Genomic DNA, 26,340 nt, shown 5'->3' with positions numbered 1-26,340 from the left:
AAGCTGTATTAACAATCTAAGGTTAGTACAATAATCTCCCCTGCTGTGCTATTGTGTTCTGACAGGGGATGCCCCCCCTCCCCTGCTCCATTAGCTGAGAGCGCTGACCATTCGGTAGACCTTTTTCAGTCATACGCCTTTGAAAGAAGCTGAACAGTCAGCTTCTGTCATACCGGCTACCATACACACGGGCTAAATGTCAACCAGTTTCTATTGAACCGGCTGATGCCAGCCGTCATTCAGCCCATGTGTACTAGGCTTAAGTGCAAGATTTTAAAGGACACAGACAACCCTATAGAAGAAAAATACTGTACCAGCCCTGTGCATGCCAGGCAATGTTAATGAGTTGCTTTTATTAACATAGTTGGAGAAGGGGAATTGTTATTCTTAAAGGGGTTGTAAAGGCAGAAGGTTTTTCATCTTAAAGCATTGTATGCATTGAGATAAAAAGCCCTCTGTGTGCAGCATCCGCCCTCAGCCCCCCCTAACACTTACCTGAGGTCCCTCTCTGTCCAGGAGTGTCTCTGTCTGAGATTGTCCTTCCTGATTGGCTGAAAAACAGCAGCAGTGCCATTGGCTCCCCCTGCTGTTAATCAAAGTCAGCTTGACAATCAGGGGAGAGAGGGGGCAGGTCGGGGCTCCGTGTCTGAATGGACACATGAGCTGGGACTCAGCTAGGGTGCCCCCATAGCAAGCTGCTTGCTGTGGGGGGCACTGAACAGAAGGGAGGGACCAGGAGCACAGAAGAGGGACCCGAGAAGAGGAGGATCCAGGCTGCACTGTGCAAATCCACTACAACTGAGCAGGTAAGTATGACATGTTTGTTGTTTTTACAGGAAAACAAACAAGCCTTTACAATCACTTTAAGCTACCAAAATACTAAAAAAGAAAACTCTAAACACTATTTTAAGCATTTTTTTTCTTTCTTTTTTTTATGTATTTAAGGTTTGGACGAAGTGAAACATTGTCAACAGATTATGTCAATTACATGGATGAATTAAGTTCCTTTATTGGCAGCAAACCCAAACTTCCTCTTCTATGCATTACTGATCCAAAATTGGCAATTGAGGTGTTCTTTGGACCTTGTAGCCCCTATCAATTCCGTCTGATGGGGCCAGGTAAATGGAATGGCGCTCGAAAGGCTATTTTAAATCAATGGAACAGAACAATCAGTGCCACAAGAACAAGAGTTGTTCCTTCTCATCAAGAGTCTTCCTGGATTGTTATATTGGTCAAGTTAATGTTTCTGCCTTTACTTCTTCTTGCTGTGTTTCTGGCTTGGTCTTAGATTCTTTTTACCATCTGTGAATAAGTAAATTCTTTTTTTTAGACTAACCTCACAGTTGTATTATCTTGTTAATTAGTCAGCTGACTTGCATTGTATACACTGGAGTTTACATAACCATGATTAATATTAGTACGTTAGAAAAAAAATATAACTTCATTTACTGAGCATATTTTTTACTACTAAATTGTTAAGTCTCTTTTACAAAAAAGGATTTCAAAACATTGTGTTTTTATTTCACAAACAATAATTTTAGTACATCGCCCATCAATAAAAAAATATTGTTTTACTGGACCTACAATTCAGTTTTTATCCATCTATAAAACATGGTGCTATGTATTTATTTGTTATCATAGTATGGCAGTAATGGACTTTTAAGACAAAAAAAGAAGAGACTGATATAAAAATGTTTTAAACAGGTAGTTAAGCCACTACTAAACAAAACCATATTATGGCAGTAAAAAACTACAAACAGAAAAAAAGGTGCATGGCTTTAACCTTACCAATCTTATTGGTAAAATCAAAATAAGAGCTAGAAAATGGCCTGTGCGCATTCACTAGGTTCAAGTGTGGATTTCCATGTGTGTTATCTCATGCATATTGAGCATATTTTAAGCTTTAAGTCCCCTTTCACACTGGGTCATTTTGCAGGGGCTATTGCGCTAAAAATAGCGACTGCAAACCGACCTTAAACAGCCGCTGCTGTGTCTCCAGTGTGAAAGCCCTAAGGCTCTCACACTGGAGTGGTGCGCTAGCAGGAAGCTCCTGTTAGCCGCATTTTGGAGCGGTGAAGGAGCGGTGTGTATACCCCTCCTCCAGCTCTCCTGCCCATTGAAATCAATGGGGCACCGCGGCTATACCGTCGGCGGTGGTTTTTAACCCTTTCTCGGGGGTAAAACCACCCCGCTAGCGGCCGAATAGTGCCGCAAATCCGACGGTTAAGCGCCGCTAAAAATATTGTCGCTTTACCGCCGACGCACCTCCCACCCCAGTGTGAAAGAGACAAGCACTCTCTGGGATCCTCCTCCATCACAGCTGACACTAAGGGCCAGATCCACAAAAGGGATACGCCGGCGTATCTACTGATAAGCCGTCGTATCCCTGTTTCTATCTATGCGACTGATTCACAGAATCAGTTACGCATAGATATTCCTAAGATCCGGCAGGTGTAATTGTTTTACACTGCCGGATCTTAGGATGCAGTACCGCGGCCGCCGCTGGGGGGAGTTTGCGTCGTAATCCAGCGTCGGGTATGCAAATGAGGAGTTACGTCGATCCTTAAAGCTTTATCGCGTTCGATACGTCGCCGCTACGTTAGTTACACTTTTGTGAGGCAGCCCTACTTTTACACAGCAGGCGTTCTGCTGTGTAAAGTATGGCCGTCCTTCCCGCGTCAAATTTTTAAATTTTGCGTCGTTTGCGTAAGCCGTACGGGAATACGGAAATACGATACGAGCCGCGCCGTTCAAAAATGATGTCACATCGCGCAATGCACGTCGGGTAAAAACCGTCGGGAGCATTCGCAATACGTCCGGCGCGGGAGCGCGCCTAATTTAAATGGGACTCGCCCCATTTGAATTGGCCCGCCTTGCGCCGGACGGATTTCAGTTACACCGCCGCAAATTTCCAGGTAAGTGTTTTGTGGATCGGTACCTAACTTAGGAAATTTGCGGCAGTGTAACTTAAATCTAAAAAGTTACGTTGCGCTGCTGGGCTGTGGATCTGGCCCTAAATTCCCTAGTGCTGGCTGGGGTCAAAAGATAGCTCCAGTTATGCAAAACAGAGTTCTGGCCTACCCATTGGTTGCAGAGCCCGAGCACTGTCAGGGCTATAAAGGGATAAGATCACATATTCTTATATACCAGGAAGCACCAGAAATTGTCATTGGCTTGCGACAAAAGAAGGAGCAGTGTGGGAACACTGGAAATGCAAGGATAAGTGGGTCGGAGGGGTCTTTTGCAATGCCACTGTCACTGATTGTCCCTGAATAGGCAAGGAAACAGTGGGGTGAATTTACTATAGTCAACTTTGCAAGTACAGTTGCACTCATTTTCCCCAGAACTTAGTAAATGTGGTAAAGCTTCACTTTGTTAAAAGTATCCAATCAGGTGCAAGGGAAAAAACAGCTTTTTTGCTTTTACACGATTGAATTATGGAAATCAGCAGAGCTTCACCACATTTACTAAGCTCTGGGGAAAATTATTTGCACTATCTGCATTTTATTTGCAGAGTGCAACTGCACAGTCCATTTACATTTAGAAAATCTATTCCATAAACGTGAGAACTGGCTGTTGTGTTAAATGAGCTGTTATGCTTTAGCAGGCCGCCAATAAGCCTGCTTACCATTCCTGTTTGAAGTTTTCTGCATGGTTTGTAAATACTTGCTGTATGAATTGCAATAGCAATATACTGTATATTCACATTAGTGTTTACAAGCTTAAAGAGAACCAGCAGGAATGGGCATGTGCAAAAATCTACATTTTCATTTTCCGGATGCAGACTAAGGCCCCGTACACACGACCGAACATGTCTGCTGAAACTGGTCCGCGGACCAGTTTCAGCAGACATGTTCGGTCGTGTGTAGGCCCGAGCGGACAGGATTCCAGCATACATTTGCCCGCCGGGCCTTTTTCCAGCGGGCAAATATTTCCAAACTTGTTTTAAAACAGCCCGCTGGAATCCTGTCCGCTCGGACATGTTCGGTCGTCAGTACAGACCTACCGTACATGTCTGAGCGCCCGCCATCCCTCATATGCGTCGAATGACTTCGACGCATGCGTGGAAGCATTGAACTGGCAGGGCCGCCCACGCCGCCGCGTCATCGTCGTGGCGACGGCGCGGCCACGCCCCGCGTATTGTTTACGCGCGGATTTCTGTATGATGTGAGTACAGCCACCATACAGAAATCCCCGGGCAGATATGTACGGTGAAAACGGTCCGGCGGACCGGTTTCATCGTACATGTTTGCTCGTCTGTACAAGGCATAAGACCGGCCATAGATGGTTCCTGCTGAACCGGCCAAGATTCAAACCATTAATGGGAAGGCTGAACTTGGGTACAACCAGCCTGCTGGACTCACTTGCGATTATTGCAAGCGGCTACTATAGCTGCTATTAATAATCACTGTCTTCTCCCGACAGGGACAGCTTTCTCGGCCCGCCCCGGCCTGCCCCCTTCCTCGGAGAAGACAATTACTCTGCAGGAGGGATTCTCCTGTCAGCACTGTTTGTGTTGATGGGGTAATAAAGCAAATTTCTTTCCTGCAACCCATGGTTGCAGGAAAGAAATTTGCACCGACTATGGCTGGCCTTAATGTTCATTAAATTATATGTATCATGCTGTACACTGTGAAGTAAGGCACCACAGAGGCTGCCTGAGCTCAGGGCTGAGTTAGGCACCTTAAATTGTAAGTTTCTTGAGGGCAGGTACTGATGTAGTTGAACAATATATGTACATGTAGAGAGCTGCATAATTGTCCGCACTATATAAATACCTGCAATAAATAAATAAATAAATAATTGATACTCAGGAAAGCTGGAGTAGGATAAAACTGTCAGTAACTAAAGCCTAAAGTTTTATCCACATAATCATGACAATCACTTTTCTATATGGCATTTTTTTTATGTGTTATCACCAAAAAGCTCAGTCAAGACATAGGGCACCTTTAGAGATGGCCTGAGGCCTCGTACACACGACCGAGAAACTCGATGGGCGAAACACATCGTTTTGCTTGTCGAGTTCCTTGTGAAGCCGTCGAGAAACTCGACAAGCCAATTTTCTCCATTCCCGTCAAGGAAATAGATAACATGCTTTCTTTTTGGCTCGTCGAGTTTCTCGACAGTTTCCTCGACCGAAATGTACACACGACCGGTTTCCTTGGCAAAAAAATATCTCCCAGCAAGTTTCTTGCTGGTTTTTGCCGAGAAACTCTGTCGTGTGTACGAGGCCTTACAGTTTGACAATCCACCTGATGACATTCTTCTTAAGCCTCGTACACACGCTCGGTTTACTCGGCAACAACCAGCAGGAAAACTGCTGGCAGAGTTTTCTTGCTGAGTATACCGAGCGTGTGTACGAGGCTTTTGGGTTTCTCGTCAAGAAAACTGCCTAAAATCTCGACGAGAAAAATAGAGAACCTGATCTCTATTTTCTTGTCGTGATTCTCAGCAGTGTTTTCCTGCCGAGAAACCTGAGAGTGTGTATACTTACCTGTCGCCGTGGAAACCCACGCATGCTCGAAATGACTTTGACGCATGCACGGTAGCTTCCTAGGGATAGGTAGGGTGCAGCAAGATGGCGGCGACAGCATCGAATGTGACGAGCGCATGCTCTTTGTACTCGATGACGTCACCACGTTCTTGCTATTCAAAAGAACCGCGGTTCTTTTGAAAGGAGTGTCTGTACACTCAGGCGGCAAGAGATTCTTGCCAAGAATCTCGTCAGGAAAAACAACAGTTTTTTCCTGACGAGATTCTGGCCCGTGTGTACAGGGCTTAACACAGAATACAGGTGTAAAAATCAAAACTAAGTTATCCTTGAGAGCTAAGGCTGTAATATTATAACAAATCCACAAGAACATTAATTCAGAGGATAGCAAATGCTTATTTGTGTTTGTTTCTTTTAAGCCACACACCAAAACTCTTCCGAATTTTGGTGAATTGCCTTGCTAAAAGTGGAAAATTCTAGAGTCTCATTTCCTCCTTATTTTCATTGTAAATCCTTCTGAAATTCTGCTGTCCATCAGAACCTACAGCTATACTTTAATTATTCTCGCACTTAACAATAAGGACTTCAAAGTAGTCGTAGGATAAAGAGGACCAAACGTTTGAACGTTACATCAGTTTCACAGACACATTTTGCCATATTTGTGTGTCTGCAGCACCTGGTTTCCAGGCACAATCTGTTCTTGGTAAAGAGCTACAGTCTGGGAGATGTAAAAGAAGAATGATGATGGTCCACAGTAAAATCAGAGACTGGCAGCAGAACAGTTAGTAAAAGTCATTAACAAAGAGTGCACAGTGAAATAAAAAAAAATTAGTAAACGGGTAGACTCTAGCATGGTAGACTGGTAGTATATGACAAATGGAAGGATCTCACAGGGGACACATGCTAAAAGGCAAGACTCTTTCATTTTAGTGCATGTCAAATTTAAGAGGTCTGTGGGATTGAGTCACATGATAGAAGAAGAAGACTATGGCATGTCCTTACATTAGCAAAGGGAAGGGTATGGACATTGGGGGGACATGGTAAGAGAAAAGAGTCTGTCATAGGGGCCCATCATAAAAAGGGAAGATGAGGGAGGAGGCAAAGGGGCACATAATAAATGGGTAAAAATCTGGTATGGGATTGCATGGAAAAAGGGTATGATTCTGATTAACATTGTACATTTTGATGGTTTAAATGTACCCAGGTCATGGTAAAGCTAATATAAGTTAGCCATATTCAAATGAAATTGATCTATAATGTTTTAGTAATGTGCTGTTCTGTAAGTTGCTATTCTGTTTAAATGTTTTACTATCAAAAAATGGTTCAAACTGCTATAAAGTCACTCATATCTATCGTCAACATAAGGGTTTATAATACAATCTCTTTCATACTTACTCTAACCACTCAGGAAGCATCCAATAAGAATAAAAAGAAAAATATGTGAAGCGCTCCCTCTTTTCCCAAAAAATTCTATGTGATGTAAATACAAAATAAATAAAATAAAATAGTGACCCCCTAGTGGGAGTATTGCATATGACACCAAAAATATATTATATATATCACAATGAAAAGTGGTATGTGCCACCAGTGACCTCTATTGGGTACAAAAATTGTAACACATGTATCACAATAACATTAATATGTACAACCAGTGACCTCTAGTGGTTACAAAACGTATAACTAGGGATGTCCCGATACCGATACTAGGACCGATGCCGAGCATTTCCCCGAGTACTTGTACTCGGGGAAATGCTCCCGATGCTTCACCCGATACCTGGGCAGGCAGGGGAGTTGCAAGTCTTCTCTCCCCCCTGCTCAGTGTTGTCTCCCCCCCCCCCGTGCTGTTGTCTTCCCCCCGTGCTGTTGTCTTCCCCCCCCATGCTGTTTTTCCCTCGTCCGTGCTGCTCTCTCACCTCCCTCTGTCCGTTCGTGCAGTTCTCCCCCCCCATCCGTCCGTCCGCGCCGTGCCGTTCTCTCTCCTCCCCTTCCCCGTCCGTGCCGTTCTCCCCGGCTCCTACCTTTTCCAAAGTGATCACCGACTCTGTCCATTCATATAACTGAGCATCGTAACCTCCTGTGTTTACGATGCTTCAGTTTATGAATGGAGGAGCTTCTCTCCATTCATTTCAGCTGAGGCTGCTGAGAAAGGGACTGGGGAATCTGTGTCCTTAGTCCCTTTCTCTGTCTTAAAGGGGAGATGTCAGAGGTCTGTTAAGACCCCTGAAATCTCACCAAAGACCCCCAACAGGGCTGATTAAAAAAAATGTAAATAAAAAAAAACACACTGACAATCCACCCCCCTCCTAAAAAGAAAAAAAATCACTGTAAAAAATAAATAAAAAAAAATAGTAAAACAATAGTAAAAAAAAATTGTAAAGAAATAAATAAATACTGCCACTGTCACATGACATTAAAAAAAAGTATCGGTATTCGGTATCGGCGAGTACTTGAAAAAAAGTATCGGTACTTGTACTCGGTCTCAAAAAAGTGGTATCGTGACAACCCTACTTATAACACATATATATATAGCAAGCAAAGTCCATTATTCCAGTGATATATTCTGTGAACCAATGCTGTCCACACACAATCCAATGGTGAATCATAACAAATGAGTGACTTAACACCACGTGGATCCTCCACCAGTCACACTATGGGCTCACCTCTCAGAGTGGCCCCCAATTGGACCAAGTAGCACCTTCCCCTTTAGGGTCTCAATCCAGGATCTTTAAGCTCCCAATAGTGAACTTCTGCAAGCGTGATCTCTCATATAGGATGGCAACAGAAGGGTAAAAAAAGGAATTAGCATAGTGTAATACTGTAAAACGAAATGAATTTAAAACACAAGCAAATATTCCACTCACATTTAGGAATGCACTATCCCTGGTGCATACACGTGATAAACTTGGAAATATACACATCCATCCCTGGAGTTACAAAATCGTCTGCAAGTCCTCGGCCCTGCTGCCCTCATGGGTGATCGTGTACTTCCCACAAAAGATGCAATGATGTCACAAGCCCCACCCTGACACGTTTCTTCACTCACATACGACTTTATCAAAGGGTATCCAAAAAGAATGTTGCCCTCTCCAAAATGATGGTTGTTTAAATGTGCATGCTCCCTGTAGAACCCACTATACAGTAATTAAAAAAAATAATAATCATGTCATTGCAGTAGTAGGTACTGTAGCACGTAAGATTTGAAAACCGCAGAGATAGAACACTGATGACTTCACAATGTTTAGATGCTGTATACGCTCTCTCGGTGTGTGCTCTCCTTTGGATATGCACTATATGCTCCTGTTATTATTTTCCTCTGATCCAAAAGACTCAAAAAAAAGAATAACATTTTTTTTAATCAGTGAATAGTTGTCTAAAGCCCTGTACACACGATCAAAATTTTCCAACGGAAATTCCAATCGTGTGTAGGCCCCATCTGACTTTTTTCTCTTTTACTCCGATGGAATTCTGTCAGAATTCTGATGTTAGTTTGGCCGGGCAAAAGCCTGATCGTGTGTACGGGGTATCAATGTCAGCACCTTAACTAAAATGAAAAGCATAAAACACTTGATATAAATAACTTATAAGGATCATTGCAACATTGATCAAGGAGAACGAATAGTTTGTAAATATAGTTGTCAGACTAAAACTCCAGGTTTTATCCCATTTTACATTTGTCTTCAACCAGCAGCTGAAATGCCACATGTAGTCCCAGTTACAGTGGGTGTTTAATAGTTGCAAAAAAAGTATTAAGTTAGCTGGTGCAAATTGGTTTAATTAAAACAAGCCATTTTATTAAATGAGGTAAAAATATCCACAACACAAATAACCATTTTTTAAATGTGCCTTTATTCACAATAACCACTTGGTTCTCTGAAATGATCCTTTATTCACAATTATCATTTGGTTCTCCCTGCATCTAGTTTAATAAGGTGGCATCTAATTTTCTTTAAAATTACTAAAATTTTATAAAAATAATTTTTAGATTTCGGAATATAAATACAGATTTGTGACATTTCTCTTTTACTAGACCTGAATGTCCGTTCTTAAATTGTAGTGATACAACTTCCTTATCTATAAGGACTGCTATGTACTTGTATTTTCAGTGTCAGGCTATAATCCCATATAATCTTCATATAATAAAATTGACTGATAACTGGCACTATAGATCTGCTAGAAGAGGGTAATACTAATAATTCAACAGTTAAATGCCCACATCTGCACCAGCATCTTCCTGGGGATTGGGGATGGTGTTGTCCTGATGACCTCCTTTATTGACATTATGTGTAGGGTTGAGTTTGGTGGGCTGACGTCACTAACATTTTATTTTATTAAACTTTTTTTATATACTCTCATCAGAGTAGTTCAGTATCACTATAGTAGCATTGTACTACCCAGGGATTTTTTTTTATTAAACGCACTTTGAATGCTGTTACAAGGTTGATCATTGTAACAGCAATGTATCCAACTTCCATGAATGGGTTACATTCATGACAGCTGTGATTACTAGTGATCTGTGATTACCTACAGCTAATCATATATAGGGTGCTGTGATTGGCCTAGGTACCATGTGATAGCTGTGGGTCAATCACTGCATCACTCTGCAGGAAACACAGCTGTTGTGAATGAAATTCATTCATAACAGCTTTGTTGACATTGTGATCATGTGAATGCATAGTGACACAGCAGAACGCTGCCTGCCCCTAACCCGTAAAAGCCTGTATGACGTACATGTACTCTGGGAAGCCGGCAAGTGGTTAAATTGTATTTGCACAGGTTCATACTATGAGCCTTTTCCTTTCCTCCCTTGGTCTGATACCAATTTACTGAGGGATTACTATCTTCATTAAACAGCAGTTCTGGACCCTTTCTGTGGCTGGTTTATTGGATCCTTAGGATACCCCTTATTTGCCTTTGACCTTCATTCAGACGGTCTTAAAGGGGTTGTAAAGGTAAATGTTTTTTCACCTTAATGCATCCTATGAAGCAGTTATGTGTGATTTTTTTTTATATATATATATATATATATATATATATATATATATATATATATATATATATATATATATATATATATATATATATTTATATATATGTCACGTATTTATTTTTTTACTTAGCTGTTTACACTGAGTTTTTGTGTCAAACGTTAATAATTTTTTTTGTTTAATAATTTTTCACAGTTATCTTCTGTTTATTAAAGGGAAAGTGCATGTCATTCTGATTGCACTCTTGTTATATTACAGTTTTTGGAGTGTCTGTCTTCAGCACTAACTTCAGGCAGGAGATAGTCAAGCTTTAATGCTGACACTTCTGACAGGGAGAAAGTACAGGTAAACATTAAATAAAAAGAAAGAAAATCATATGTGGTACAGCTGCAAAAATTTGAGAGCCCCAATGTTGCAGGTCAAAAATATAAAGGTTTTATTGTAATAAAACCACAAAGTAACATTAAAAGTGATCACAAATGGTAAAAAGGGCAATATGGGAAGTGGCAAAAACCAAGTCCTGCGCGTTTCGTCCTAGGGGGACTTCAACTGGGGCATCAACCTTAAGGCACTTCCCATATTGCCCTTGTTTAACATTTGTGATCACTTTTAATGTTACTTTGTGGTTTTATTACAATAAAACCTTTATATGTTTGACCTGCACCATTGGGGCTCTGTTTTCTTTTCCTTTCTCCCCATATGCTGTTTGGAGCCTTTCAGTTCCATTTGTCTCATCCCCCCAAGGGGTTATATCACCATCCCCTCCATTCGTTGGTTTTAAGGGTAGACATCTTGGGAGATTCGGTCTACCGTTCCAGGACATCGCTCACCCACGGTCCTCCACTGAAGATCTTTGGTTTTCATCGATCCAGGGAAGCCGTGCTGATTTGCCCTGAGAGTTTCTATGTATCTATCTACAAGATCTGCTGTTGCTGATAGGCAGATCCACGTGTTCCGGTAAGCGCACTCACATCTTTATTGAGTTTAAAGAAATTATCGTTTGCCCATGAGGATCTACGTGGTCATTTTATTATTCATCCACAAGTCATATTGATGGACTCTATACTGTTATGTTTGGTTGTGTTTGTGGACTTCACCTGTTTATATATTCACCCAACATTGGTTGTTGTCACCATTTTAACTGTTTCAGTACAGTGACTATTTATTTATTCACTTATTTACTTAAAGGGAGGTTCACCCTAAAAACGACTTTCTAGTATTACATTTGCCCCCCACATTACAATACAATTATGCCTATTATGTTTTTTGTATGCTGTACATACCTTGGTACAGCAATTCACCCGTGGCTTCCGGGTTGCGAGTCCCGCAGGAGTGGGCGTTCCTAACATGCTGTTGATTGACGTGATGACCAAAAACGAGCTCCCCCGTCCCGTAAGCTGCGTCACGATTGCAGAAAGGAGCCGAACGGCGGTGCGCAGGCGCAGTATAGCGCCGACTCGCCGTTCGGCTCCTTTCGCCAATCGTGACGCAGCTTACGCGACGGGGGGAGCTCGTTTTTTGTCATCACATCAATCACCAGCATGTTAGGAACGCCCACTCCCTATACAGGAGTAGACAGGCAGGTAAGGACCTTTAATGAAGAACAGATAAAGCATGTCTCATCTGCTTTTAAAATCATTTTTTTAAGCTAAAGTCACACTTTGTGTCTTTTTTTATTATGTGCAAGCAGAAAATACTTTTTTTATTATTATTACTTTTCATTTCCCTTTGCATGTTAATTTGTAATCTTTTTAAAGTAAATCTTCATCACATTTAGTAGGCTAAGGAAAAAATCCCTTGCAAACTAAACAGCCAATTTGCCTTTAGTAAATCCACATTATGGCGTGTCTCTAATTTCTTTGGACATTCAGCATCATCTTGATTTTTCCTTATTAGCCTGGCTGTCTCTGGTCCCCTTTTATTCAGTGGATTTCTTTCAATCACGGAGGCTCAGCATTACATGTGGACATCTTCTAGTGTGGTCTGCATACAAACACGGTCTGTCTTGTAAGTGACTTTCCTACAGACAACATACACCCATTAGTGTATTTTGAGATTTGCCTAAATCTTCCAAAGATCCAGCTCAATGCTTACATCAGGGCTGGTTGCACTTGAGATGAGTACTGAGGCAGGATGTTGTGATGCTTATAGATTGCTGTATACAGCACCTTGATTACCCTGCCACCAGCTTTAATTAGCCTGCATTGCACAGAGATGCACAGAGACCAATGACATCACAGGGTTTAAAATAAGGGAAGTAATGCAAAAATATTTTTTTTTTTACCTAAGACATTTATTTATGTACAAATAACTTCAGCTTTAAGGTAATTTATACATGTGAGCAAAATTCACAGAAAAGATGAATTAAGAGACTCCTACAAACTCCCAAATTACAGCTTAATCATATTACTTGCAATAATCCACATAATCTTATTTGCTAAACTGTGCCATAGCAAACTTTCCTTGCAAACCAGTCTGTCCGGAGATACTTTGTTTACAGATACGGATAATGTTTTTTTAATTTTACTTGTATAAATGAATGGCTGATTTCACTCCATAATGCAAGTTATAGTTAGGAGTCTTGCTGATTATTTTTGAAGGTGATGTAGTAGACAAATACCAAAATGGCTGCTGCCAATCCAAAAAGTACAATTATTTGTTTTGCTTTTGACTGAGGTGTAAACCTCTGAACAACACGCGTTTTGGCTGGATTGAGAGTTCGGTTCCACTGGGTCAGGACTGCTTTTCTAGCTCCACTCCACTTCCCTGGGCCTGTCAAGCGATACTGATAAGGGGTACAAGGGCCAAAGAAAACATTCCAAGCAAATCTGGGATCTTTAAGAAATAGAGCTATTATATTAGGCCGCGCACCAATTTCCACTGCTATCTCATCCATGTAGCCGATAAAGAAATCTTGCAGTGTCGGAAATCTGCTTCTTCCAAAACTGTTAAGAGATGAGAAAACAGGTATGGTGTTGTAACAATACATTTTCCTACTAAACAAAGTGACAGCATGGGAAGAAGAGTGTGGAAATCTCACAGAATCTCCTGCCTGTGATACCCCAAAAAATCTTAAAGTGTATGTCACTATGTCAGCACTGTCTATTCTACTGTAGAACTCCTGCTATCTCCCACCCATCTCTGTCCCTCTATACATGCATACATAGTGTGTAGGGAAAAGGCTCTTGGAAGACGTAGTTCTGGGAGGAATGCCTAAGCCAGTAGAATCTGACTTCTCAGCGGCTAGCCCTGCAAATGTTTTTCAAGCCTGGTGATTGCGTTAGAAGCAGTAATAGTAATAACAATTGTATCACTGCGAGAACAAGGTAAAAGAAAAACCATTCTCTGGGACATTCTCTAGAGGAAGAGAATGAGGTTTGGGATTACATTTGGGTAAGGCTTTGATATGCTTGGATGTATAGGCTAGCTGAGGTCCCCAAAGTTTAAAGGAGTTGTAAAGTCCTGTGGTTTTTCACCTTAATGCATTCTAGGTGAAAAAAACTTCTATGGTACAGCTGCCCCCCAGAGCCCCCTTTTCCTTACCTGAACCCAACCTTTCCAGCGACGAGAAAGAATGCAGTCAATCAAATCAAATCCAGTGACACGGCGCGCCGGGGGCCAAGTGATACAGTCAGCGGCTATGCCCGCCACTGTATCACGGGAGTGTGCCCGCAAGAGCTTTCCACCATGCTCGCTCGCATGAAGGTGGAAGGCTCTTGCAGAGGGGGAGCCATGACAGCCGCCGAGGGACCCCAGAAAACGTGGAACGGGGGCCACTGTTTGCAAAACGAGCCACACAGTGGAGGTAAGTATAACATGTTTGTTATTTAGTGTCGCTTTAAGCTTTAAGGTAATTTATACAGGTGAGCAAAATTCACAGAAAAGATGAATCAAGAGACTTCTACAAACTCCCAAATTACAGCTTAGTCATATTACTTGCAATAATTCACATAATCTTATTTGCTAAACTGTGCCAAGGCAAACTTTCCTTGCAAACCAGTCTGTCCGGAGATACTTTGATTACAAATACGGATAATGTTTTTTTTATTTTACTTGTATAAATGAATGGCTGATTTCACTCCATAATGCAAGTTATATTTAGGACTCTTGCTGATGATTTTTGAAGGCGATGTAGTAGACACATACCAAAATGGCTGCTGCCAATCCAAAACGTACCCCCCCCCCACCACCACCACCACCATCCATGTATGCCCAGCAGAGCTCTCCTTTACATCCAGTAGTGTCCTGCAGAGTCCCCCCCTTACATCCGGTAGTACTCAGCAGATTTCCCTCCTTACCTTTCAGGGTGGAGAGTGGCAGGATACATTCTGGGAGTAGAGCAATATGTCATTGGTTGCTAGGATGCTGGCACACCTAGCAACCAACCAAATTGAGAAGAGGAGGTAAATCTGCATTGGGGAATGGTGGAGGGTCAGGGTTGGCTGGCTGACTGGCAGTAGATGCTCTCTCTGCATTATAATGCATAGACTGGCTTAATATTTAAATAAATAAATAGGTTCTTATATCACAGTGTACCTCTGTACAGCTGGGCTTTGTTTTGCATATTATAAACTAGCTGAATACCCGGCGTTGCCCGGTCTTCCTATCTTAACCTTTTGGGGAGGAAAATCATAGTAATATAAATATACCCATCTTTTATATAAGGGTGTAGGTAAGGGTTAATTTAAATGTCATATATTTTTATTTGGCATATAAGTAATATGTGTACCGGGTATTATTGAAATATCTCCAGGCGTACAGAAGTTATGTGGGAACATACATTTCCCATTGATTTGCATGGGACTTTAAACAAAGACCCCGACCCTCACAAATGGGGGTAGTTAAGGGATAAATTAACTATCCTATAGTTTAAGTGGACATATAAGTAACATGTGACCAAGTGTTATCGAAATATGTACAGCCGTTTGGAAGTTATGAAGTAACATGTATTTCCCATAGATTTGCATGGGACTTTAAAGAAAAACCCCGACCATGGCAAATGGGGGTGGGTAAGGGTTAAACCACCTATCCTATGTTTGTTGCTGACATATAAGTAACATGTGTGCCAAGTTTCATGTTAATATCTTTAGCCGTTTGGACGTGATGCTGGAACATACATACACACACACGTTGAGTTTTATATATATAGATTATATTAAAGTAGAAGAAAAAAATCTCTGTGTTTTTTTTACTCACCTCTTTAATTTCTGTTCCATACTTTTTTGGTAGTAGTTCTCCATTTTTGATAGTGAAGGTAAATGAGCAGTGCCTGTGACAAAACAGATGTGTACTTTTAGGTATGGTCAGCTTGATGATTGATTTTTTTTTTACCAGAAATATCACTGGCTTCTAAGATCCAGGGCTGGACTGGGACAAAAATTTGGCCCTGGACTTCATCCAGACCGGCCCACTTTAATTCAATAAAATGCTGCCCCACACGCCCACCAAAAGGCCCCTACTTCCATTATTGTATATCATGAGAGGGTGAGAGAGAGGGAGGGTTTAGGGAAAGGGGGTGAGAGAGGGGGGTTAGTGTCAGAAAAAGAGAGTGAGTGTAAAAGAGAGGGGGTGAGTGTAGGACCCTTTTTTACACTAAGGCGTTTTTTAGGCGCTTTTGGGCTACAAATAGCGCATGTAAAGCGACTGAAAAACGCTTTCGCTGCAGTCCCAGTGTGAAAGCCTAAGTGCTTTCACACTTGGGCGCTGCCAGGGCGTTAAAAAAGTCCTCCAAGCAGCATCTCTGTTTTTAAAAACGGCCCACTGAGCCATCGGCCCACCGGGAAACTCCCTGTAGTCCCTATGGCCAGTCCATCCCTGGATAAGCCCTATCAATCGGCCACCCCTCTGTCCAATGATAGTGGGTTTTTTTTAGGAACATTATCACCTTATAGAGATAAGACAGTTGGTTGGTTCCTAAAAGTGAGCATGTTCACTTTACAAAGTGAATGAGCATGCAGTTCCAAATATGTAAGCTTTAAACCCTGAATGTAATGTGTCTGGGTAACATAAACTGCAGTAACAAGTATGCTACTTCAGCTTGATTATATTTTCTTCTGTGGAAGCAATTAAAATCATTAATATATATCAAAACAAAAAAGGTCAATTTTATTTTAGCACAAACCTTTAAATACTTGGGTGGCCCATCGTGCTTGAATCTCTGAAACTGCCAAGAGGGAGCCTAGTGGCTGAACAAGTCCCAGGAATGCTATTGTTGGCTTCTCACGACTTAATGGAAAGACATTCTTGTATAGAGCAACTTTGTTATTGTCAACTCTGATGACTGAGTCGTCAAGAAATGGAAAAGAGATGCTGTATCCTGTGGCAAATATAACCTCGTCCAAATCCTCCACAACAGTCCCATCCTCAAAGATAACAGAGGTTTCAGTGAATGTTCTAATATTTGGCTTCACTCTTATTGCTCCACATAGGATTTGGCTAGGTAAGTAATCGTTTACTATGGGCTCCCTGAAAAAAGATCTGTAGAATGTGGGAGATTATTATTATAAAATGAATTATTTCACAAAATGAACACATGGATTTTGTTACTCTTATGCCTCGTACACAGGGCTGGACTTCAGAGAAAAAAGTCATACGGGCTTTTTTTCTTAGAAAGTCTGGCCGTGTGTAGCCTCCATCTAAATTTTTTTGTCGGAAGTCCGACGGACCTTAGATTACCTGTTCTCTTTCTTTCCGACGGACTCATGGCGGACATTTGCACGGTCTAAAGTCCAACCGTGTGTACAAGGCATAACACAATATAATGTTTTTGATGGAGGGATATATATGTAGGCACACATCGGTAATGCAGTAAAAATTGCATATAAAGAGTTACTCAAACTGTAAATTATACCTGTTTTCAGGCTCTAATCCGAAATTTTCATGATCAAACCAACTGCTCATGTGTTTCTCATTCATCTTGTTGAATAGGTTAACAGGTAAAAGATTTGAAATCCAGAAAAAGAAACGTGTTGCTAGGGCCATATCTACTGGATATCCATGATGAGAAATACGACTTACAACCCAGGTGCCTTGTCTGGTACTTAGATATACCTGAAATATTGAAAGCTGGCAATTAAATGAAAATAGAAACTGAAAGATTGTAGTGTTTGGTGCTTAGGCTCTTAAGTGATGCTTAAACTCTTCATTTAATGATTAGAGAGACCAACCAATACCTTAGCAGCTTCCTCTCAATTTTACAAATGTGGGAGGCAGTTCAGAAGCTTAATATATCTTACATAATTACATAGTAGGTAAGGCTGAAAAAAGATAATAGTCCATCCAGTTCAACCCGCGTAGGTGTAAGTGTGTCAGTGTCTATAATGATTTCCCAAATCTCTGTATGTTGTGTTTTTTAAGATATACATCCAAGAGTCTTTTAAAAATATCAATACTCCCAGCAGCCACCACCAATTGTGGGAGAGAGTTCCACATTCTTGTTGCCATGACAGCGAAGAACCCCCTGTGCAGTTTAAGGTCATACCACTTCTTCTCCAGTCTCAAAGTATAGCCATTGGCTCCCAGGGCTGTCAATCAAAGTCAATGACAAGGGAGCAGGGGGCAGGGCCAAGTCTTGCTCTCTGTGTCAATGGTTGCAGCAGCAGGGATTGGGGGGGAGCATGCCCGAGTGCCCCAATTAGAAGCGGCTTTTCATGGGGCACTGGACAGAGAGGAGAGACCAAGAATGCCAGCAGAGCATCAGAGAAGAGGAGGTTGGGGACCACTTTTTGCAATTCCATTCCATTAAAGCAGGTAAGTATAGCGATGTTTGTTATTATTATTTTATATTTATCTTTACAATCGCTTTAACTCCAAATTTCAGGTGTTATGGATCCAAAATCAACTCATACAACTAGAAATGAATATTGTTAAAACCAATAGCAGAAACCTAAATGAACTTTCCCCCCCCACCCCATTATGTCATTCAGTCTCCCAAGTGGAGGGGGTACCACTTTAACCACTTAAAGACCTTAGGTGTTTTTCAGATTTGGTGTTTGCAAGACTAAAACTGTTTTTTCTGCTAGAAAATTACTTAAAACCCCCAAACATTATATATTTTTTTTTCTAACACCCTAGAGAATAAAATGGCGGTCATCGCAATACTTTTTGTCACACCGTATTTGCGCAGCAGTCTTACAAGCGCACTTTTTTTGGAAAAAATTCACTTTTTTTAATTAAAAAATAAGACAACAATAAATTTGGCCCAATTTTTTTATATATTGTGAAAGATAATGTTACGCCGAGTAAAATGATACCCAACATGTCACGCTTTAAAATTGCGCCCGCTCGTGGCATGGCGTCAAACTTTTACCCTTAAAAATCTAGATAGGCGACGTTTAAAAAATTCTATAAGTTGCATTTTTTGAGCTACAGAGTAGCTCTAGGGCTATAATTATTGCTCTCGCTCTAACGATCGCGGCGATACCTCACTTGTGTGATTTGAACACCGTTTTCATATGCGGGCGCTACTCGCGTATGCGTTCGCTTCTGCGCGCGAGCTCGCCAGGACGGGGCGCTTTAAAAAAATGTTTTTTTTGTTTTCTTATTTAATTTTATTGATTTTATTATTTTTTACACTAAAATATAAAAAAAAAAATGATCACTTTTATTCCTATTACAAGGAATGTAAACATCCCTTGTAATAGAAAAAAGCATGACAGGACCTCATAAATATGAGATCTGGGGTCAAAAAGACCTCAGATCTCATATTTAGGCTTAAATGCAAAAAAAAAAAAAAAAAAAAAGGAAAATTTGTCATTTAAAAAAATGACAAAAAAAAAATTGTCTCTTTAAGAGGCTGGGCGGGACTGACGTTTTGACGTCACTTCCACCCAGCAGAGCTATGAGGACGGGTGGGGGCCATCTTGCCCTCACTCAAGTCCTCACTCTCCAGGCGGCAGCATCGAATCTCCTCCGCCGCTACCGACGGCTCCGGTAAGCGGCGGAGGGCGTGGAAAAGCGGCGGGAGGGGGGGGGGCCCGAATCCGCCGCGGAGACCGCCGTTATCGTTTACACGGCCGCTGAAAACATGGATATCTCAGTTGTGGCAGCAGCTGCTGCCGTTACTGAGATATCCATGTTTAAAAAGAGGACGTACATTTACAATATGCGGGTCTTTAAGTGGGAGCTTGGACAGTGCCCTATACCCAGTTTACTCCCAAATATGACATTCATAACCATCTTCCTCTTAAATACTCAATAACTTACAGCAGCCTGTGTACCCTGCACCACCCACAAACTGCCTGTAACTCACATAAACTTTGCACAAAAGATATTTCAGTTTCATTCATCAGTTTATACCTCACTAGCAGCTTCAGATATAACATATATCCCTAACCTGGACAGACTTTGACCACACTCTATAAACTATTTAGGTCCCAAACAATGGATCTATCTAGGTCTGAGGCCCCGTACACACGACCGAGTTTCTTGGCAGAATTTAGCCAGAAACTCAATGGGAGCCGTATTCTGCTGAGGAAACCGGTCGTGTGTACACTTTTGGCCGAGGAAACCGACGAGGAACTCGACGAGCCAAATAGAGAACATGTTCTCTATTTCCTCGTTAGTCAATGGGGAAACTTGGCTCGCCGAGATCCTCGGCGGCTTCACAAGGAACTCGACAAGCAAAACGATGTGTTTTGCCCGTCGAGTTTCTCAGACGTGTGTACGGGGCCTGAACCTTCTTTTTTTCCCAGTCTTCTCCCCATGCTCTTTTTTTTTTCTATTTTCTTTTTTGCTTCTCCATGTGCACAATCTAATTCAAACCCTTTTTCAATGCTTCAGATTGTATTTCATCTGTTCATTTTCTCTGAATACAATATTCTCCTGATATTACCTTGCACACTATGTGCAAACTGTTATTTCTGTATTTTGTAACATTCTAATAAAAATATTGCAAAGATAATATCACTGAGCTGATTGGTTAGAGCAGCTAATTGTTTAACGTAAAATTAAGATTATATATTATTCTAGCAACACAAGGATAAAATAAGTATTTACAATTTTCATTTGAGTTTGAATATTCAGACATCATCACTGTGACATCATCACTGTGCTGCACATAACCTGGGCAGAGAGCAGAACTGTGGGAGGGAGGTAGCAAAGCAGACTCATGACCAGTCACCCTACACAAGTGTGTGAGCAGCAGTGATTGGTCTTTATGACAGGAAACTCCTGCCATGCTGGATTACTGCACAGATCTGGAAGAAATACTCAAAGCACAGTAAGATTCAAGTAAGAATACACATACCACCCCTGATATTGTGGTCTAAACTCTGTACATGGCCACAGATGGAAAGGATTCTAAGCCTGAGCTCTTCAACCTAATCAACCATTGAATGGGGGAGGTTTACTAGGTACAGCTGCTTTCCCAAAAGAGATTACCAAGGTCTGAGCTGCAATCTGTAATGGGCCCCATCTCAGTCCAGTGATGTGCACACGTGCCTCAGCTGTCCGGGAATCCCCCTTCTGATTGGCTGAGACACAGTAGCGACGCCATTGGCTCCTGCTGCTGTCAATCAAAGTTAGTTAGCCAATGAGGAGAGGGGGCGGGGTCAAACCATGGCTCTTTGTCTGATTGGACACACGGAGCTGCAGCTTGGCTCCAGTGCCCTCATAGCATGCTGCTTGCTGTGGGGGCACTCAGCAGGAGGGAGGGGCCAGGAGCTCCAGTGAGAGATCCAAAAACGGGAGGATCCAGACTGCTCTGTGCAAAACCCAAGCACAGAGCAGGTAAGTATAACATGTTTGTTATTTTCAAAGAAGAAAAAAAGGAGACTTTTGTATCACTTTAAGTACCACCAGTTTCCTAATCTGAGAACTGGCAGTAATTATTTAAGAATCTGTCACTGCCAGAATGGTCATAGTAAGATCTACCTGAGGTTACCCAGTTCTATTTTTTTTTTGGATTATATGTAAACATTTAGTAGAATAGGAGACATAAACATTACAGACCTTTCGTGAATAATAGTACATAGTAAGGATGTGTGCAATAACATCAAAATAAAATAAAAAATCATATTGCCACAGAATGGGAAGGACACTTTAAGGAATATGCCCTGTTATTTAGACATCACTTGCTTTTAATTCACATTACCAGGTTTCCAAATTTACATTGGCTTTTTTGGTAGATTGCATAAGGTTCATCCAAAGTACACTGACCTAGATTAGTCACGATGAAGCTTTGCGCACGTTTTTGCCTTGAGGTCATATGCAGCCCAAAAACAATTTAACTGAATTATCTGGATTGTTTATTAAAGGTGAATCACAGATGGATCTAATCTTACCTTTTATTTATTTCAGCTGGAGTTTATGTGAGTTTATATGGTCCCTAGATTTACCAATTACTCCTTGGCAGAAATGCTTTAATGTGATACTTCACAGAGAAAGAAGAAAACATCTTCCTATTCCTAATACCAATATTCTATACCAAAGGAAACTAGCTTGACTAAAAATGTAGGGGTAGATCCACAAAGAAATTACGCCGGCGTATCTATTGATACGCCGGCGTAATTTCAAAATTCCTGCGTCGTATCTTTGTTTTGAATCCTCAAAACAAGATACAACGGCATCTCGGCTAGATCCGAGAGGCGTACGTCTACGTACGCCTTCGGATCTTAGATGCAATTTTTCGGCGGCCGCTAGGTGGTGTTCCCGTCCTAATCCGCGTCGAGTATGCAAATTAGCTATTTCCGACGAACGTACGAACGGCCATCGCATTTTTCTACGTCGTTTCCGTTCGGCTTTTTCCGGCGTACAGTTAAAGCTGCTATATGGTGGTATACTCAATGTTAAGTATGGCCGTCGTTCCCGCGTATAATTTTGAAAATTTTACGTTGTTTGCGTAAGTCGTCCGTGAATGGGGCTGGATGCCATTTACGTTCACGTCGAAAACAATGACGTCCTTGCGACGTCATTTGGAGCAATGCACCCTGGGAGTTTTTACGGACGGCGCATGCGCAATTCGTTCGGCGCGGGGACGCGCTTCATTTAAATGAAACACGCCCCCTACCCGCCGAATTTGAATTCCGCGCCTTACGCCGCGAGAGATACACTACGCCGCTGTAACTTATGGCGCAAATTCGTTGAGGATTCAAACCAACTCAAAGTAAGTTACAGCGGCGTAGCGTATCTTACATACGCTGCGCCTGGCGCATATGTATGTGGATCTGCCCCGTAGTCTGCAAATGCTTACCTCTTCTTTCAAAAATACTAGTTGCCTGGTTGTTATACATAGCCTAAGGCTTTAATAATTTCTAGGTCACTGACTCTGAATTTATATCAACTGCTTGCATGTATCTAGTTGGAGATTCTAACACAGTCCAACAAAATTTACAATGCCAGTTCTTGCTTAAATTTGATTCTCAGTAGGCGGCTGAAAAGATCCTTCAGGATCAAAAGAACCAAAGTATACTTGACCACCCCTCTGCCTTTGGTTACACACCTTTAGCAATGTACCTGGAAGAGTTAACACCTATCTCAGACTCCATGACACCACAGGGCTTAGATAGTAATTCTAACATGGTGGGTTTTGCAAACTTTTACACTTTTGATGATGTTTTTAGTCAATCAACATTTGCCTTGACACATCCCATGGTGATAGGGGTTTTAGGTTACTGAGTTACCCGTATGGCTATAAATTTGGGGTATTTTCCTGACACTCTTTAAAACTAAAGAGACAGCATGTATGGCTTCAAAATTACAGAACAAATTAGATTGAATGTGAAAAACTACTACTAGCTATACAATGTTATGGATACATAAAGATCCCTGCAGACAAAAATGGGATACCTAAAACATTTTTTTTTAGAATAGAAGATTTAGGTTTAAAAAATTCAATTTATGTGTGCAAGATTCAATTTGCATTTAATGTAGGTATTTCTAAGGTGCATTGGAAGCCTAACTATATAGTGATAGCCACTAAAAACCCCTGCAAGTACCACAAGTGAGTAATGTTCACAGTTACCCCCTGTTACAAGGTGAAAAACAATCTGGCCCAATCCAGCCAAGTAGGCTTTAGAGCTACTTTAAAAGCTACAACTGAGGTCGTTATTCCACTGGCAATCTGTTTCAGATCAGAACTTTATGTTCCACTTTGGTTTCATGAATAAGACCCCTTTCACACTGAGCCGCCCATAGCTGCTATTTTTACCACCGACGCTATGGGTGGATTTGTGGCGCATTTTGGCTGCTAGCAGGGCTCATTTAGCCCCCACTAGCGGTCGAGAAAGGGTTAAAACCGCCCGCAATGTGCTGTCCAATTGATTTCAATGGGCAGCAGCAGTGGAGGAGCGGTAAACACACCGCTCCTTCACCGCTCCAAAGATGCGGCTACCAGGACTTTTTTTACCGTCCTGCTAGCGCAACGCACCAGTGTGATAGCCCTTGGGCTTTCACACTGGAGACAATAGAGCAGCTGTTTGAGGGCAGGTTGCAGGCGCTATTTTTAACACTATAGCGCCTGCAATATGCTCTCAGTGTGAAAGGGGTCTTAAGAAGAATCAGTCCACTGATGAGGTTATCATGGTGCTCTCCCCTCCATTAAGCATGTTCATTATTAAGCTGATAGCACTGTGTAATACATTAGAACCCTGAATGACTCCCTCTCACATGTTGAGTGCTGTTGTTGGGCAGATTACAGGAGGCTGGTATCAAGACACATACACATACATGTACTTATACTAGTTCTAGCTATGCCGCAGTGAATTATGGGTCGTGAAACGCCACTCGAATTTGTCACGAACGGCCCAAAACTTTCGTAATTCGACGAACGATCGAACATACGATTTTCGAGTTGAACGTGAGTTCGACTCGAATACGAAGCTCATCCCTAGTTGGAGCAGAACAGCCAGACCCAGCTGACAGCAGGCAGGTGCAGTAGGCAATGCAGGCTGGTGGCAGGCTGAAAGGTGAAGAGCTGACTGGCGATAGGTAGCAGATACTTTGTGGAAAGCAGAAGCATGATGAGAGCGTACTGGCATGGAGGAGCTGTAGCAGGCTGGATGAGCAGAATGCAGGGTCAGACAAGCCAGGTTAGTAACAGACAGTCAGATCAGGCATAAGCGGCAGGCAGGAGACTATCCAGGTCACAGGCCAGGATAAACAACAGTGAAGCAGAGAAGGCATGAGCAGAAGCAAAGTCTGGGGACAAGCTGAGGTCAGGGCAGGTAGCACACAAGCATGGTCATAGGTTATATTTAATGATCTAAGCCAGGGGTGCCCAACCTTTTTAAGAGCAAGGGCCACTTTAGCAACTTGGTAACCGGTCATGGGCCACAATGAGTGGAGCGGGCAGATGACAGATCTGTATCCACTCTTTGTATGCAGAGCAGACATGGACACAGCCCACTCTACTCTATGGGCCCTCCGTTGTGCGGACAGAGGGGGGACGGATCCCCTTCTGTTTTTTTTGTGGATTGCATTGGAGGTAGGCAAGTTTGCATTTTGTTTACATCTGTTGAAGTTTGTTTACATCTGCCACTCCATTGAGGTGAATGGAGAGTCCGATTGGGTCAGACTGATTATGTGAGGGGCCTAAAGTTCCTTTCACAATGATGTGTTGCAGTTTACAGACACCGCGGGTGCAGCGCAGTACACCTGTGGCTTTCCTGCGTGTTAGCTGCACAAAACCCACAGGTAATAACAGAAGTCTATGGCTCAGTGCAGGTAACCTTCAGGTACACTGTGATGCACCTACAGATCAGTTTGAAAGCAGCCCATAAACCACTGCAGCCCATATAAACACTGTGATTTCAGTAATAGATGTACCTTTAATAACTGTCTTCCATTGAGGTTTTGCCTGCTGTTGCTGTTACAGGCAGAGTACATTTGGTATCACTTATGCTCTGACAGGAGCCAGCACTACACAGAAAGCAAAGGCTTATGCGGCTCTGCTTTGCAGCGGCTTGTTTCCTCTACCTTTTTGTGAGCGCACAACTCCAGGACAAACATCACAGTAATAACAAAAACAGATAAAAGCACCACTCTATGGTAGTTATAGGCCTATAGCCTTCCTTATTTTTGACCTCAAGCTTTTATTCTAGAATTCTGGCTAACAGGATCCATGCCAGTATCCCTCAGATTGTACATGTACATCAGATTCTACACGGAGATTGTACATCACATCGTACATGGTGAGCAATTTGGCATTGGCATTGTCACACAGTGAGATATGAGGTACAGCATCACAAGGGTCATTGACCTTATCCATTCTGCTCAGTCAGAAGCTTTACCAATGATGGTGTTATCTACAAGAAGACCTTTGACCGAGTGGACTGACAATTTCTAAAATCCACTTTGATGTACATCAGCCTAGAGACCCATATGACTTGGATGGCCCTGTACTCTGCCCCCAGAAAGCAATTTATGTCCATGAGACCTGTTCAGACTACAGTAAAACCTTGATTTGCGAGCATAATTCATTCCAGAAACATTCTTGTAATCCAAAGCACTTGTATATCAAAGCATTTTTTACAGGGTATAAAAGACAAGAGAGGCACCTCTAAGTGTACCAATACGTTGCTAAATGTTGTACCTTTATTGAATGTAACCATATTGCTACACTTAGAGGCTCCTCTCCTTTTTTTATACTCAGTTGTGACATGCCGCTACTCTTATATCAAGACATTGCTTGTATATCAAGGCAAAATGTATTAAAACATTTTGCTTGTCTTGCAAAATGCTCTCAAACCAAGTTACTGTCAAACCAAGGTTTTACTGTACTTTCTCCTTACCAACAGTTCACGCCAGGGATGTTCCTGATTCCAGCTGATATTCATTTTGAATCTGAAACAAATTCTATGTATGATAGGGGCAAACTCCTCCATCCAGGGCTTGTCAACACCTCACATGGAACATAACATAGTGGCG

General features: G+C 41.9%; 2 protein-coding genes across 3 annotated transcripts in view; one reads left to right on the top strand and one right to left on the bottom strand.

Moving 5' to 3' along the window:
* LOC120945762 (dimethylaniline monooxygenase [N-oxide-forming] 3-like) overlaps window positions 1-1,586 on the top strand; it is a 99,276-nt gene extending 97,690 nt beyond the window's left edge. For both annotated transcript variants that reach the window (XM_040360143.1, XM_040360142.1), the window contains exon 9: window positions 946-1,586. In XM_040360143.1, coding sequence (XP_040216077.1) covers window positions 946-1,288 — 343 coding nt within the window. In that variant the 3' untranslated portion in view covers window positions 1,289-1,586. The remainder of the gene's footprint in view (window positions 1-945) is intronic.
* Window positions 1,587-12,755: 11,169 nt separating this feature from the next.
* Window positions 12,756-26,340, bottom strand: part of LOC120945761 (dimethylaniline monooxygenase [N-oxide-forming] 2-like) — a 34,797-nt gene continuing 21,212 nt past the window's right edge. Inside the window, exons 6-9 of the mRNA XM_040360141.1 lie at window positions 17,327-17,526; window positions 16,598-16,953; window positions 15,673-15,745; window positions 12,756-13,421 (exon numbers count right to left, since the gene is read on the bottom strand). Of these exons, the coding sequence (XP_040216075.1) occupies window positions 13,049-13,421; window positions 15,673-15,745; window positions 16,598-16,953; window positions 17,327-17,526 (1,002 nt within the window). The 3' untranslated portion in view covers window positions 12,756-13,048. The remainder of the gene's footprint in view (window positions 13,422-15,672; window positions 15,746-16,597; window positions 16,954-17,326; window positions 17,527-26,340) is intronic.

This window comes from Rana temporaria, chromosome 7 (genome assembly GCF_905171775.1).
Source record: "Rana temporaria chromosome 7, aRanTem1.1, whole genome shotgun sequence".
Classification (NCBI taxonomy): Eukaryota; Metazoa; Chordata; class Amphibia; order Anura; family Ranidae; genus Rana; species Rana temporaria.
The sequence above is the reverse complement of the archived record's forward strand: the minus strand, read 5'-3'. Positions and strand labels throughout refer to the sequence as shown.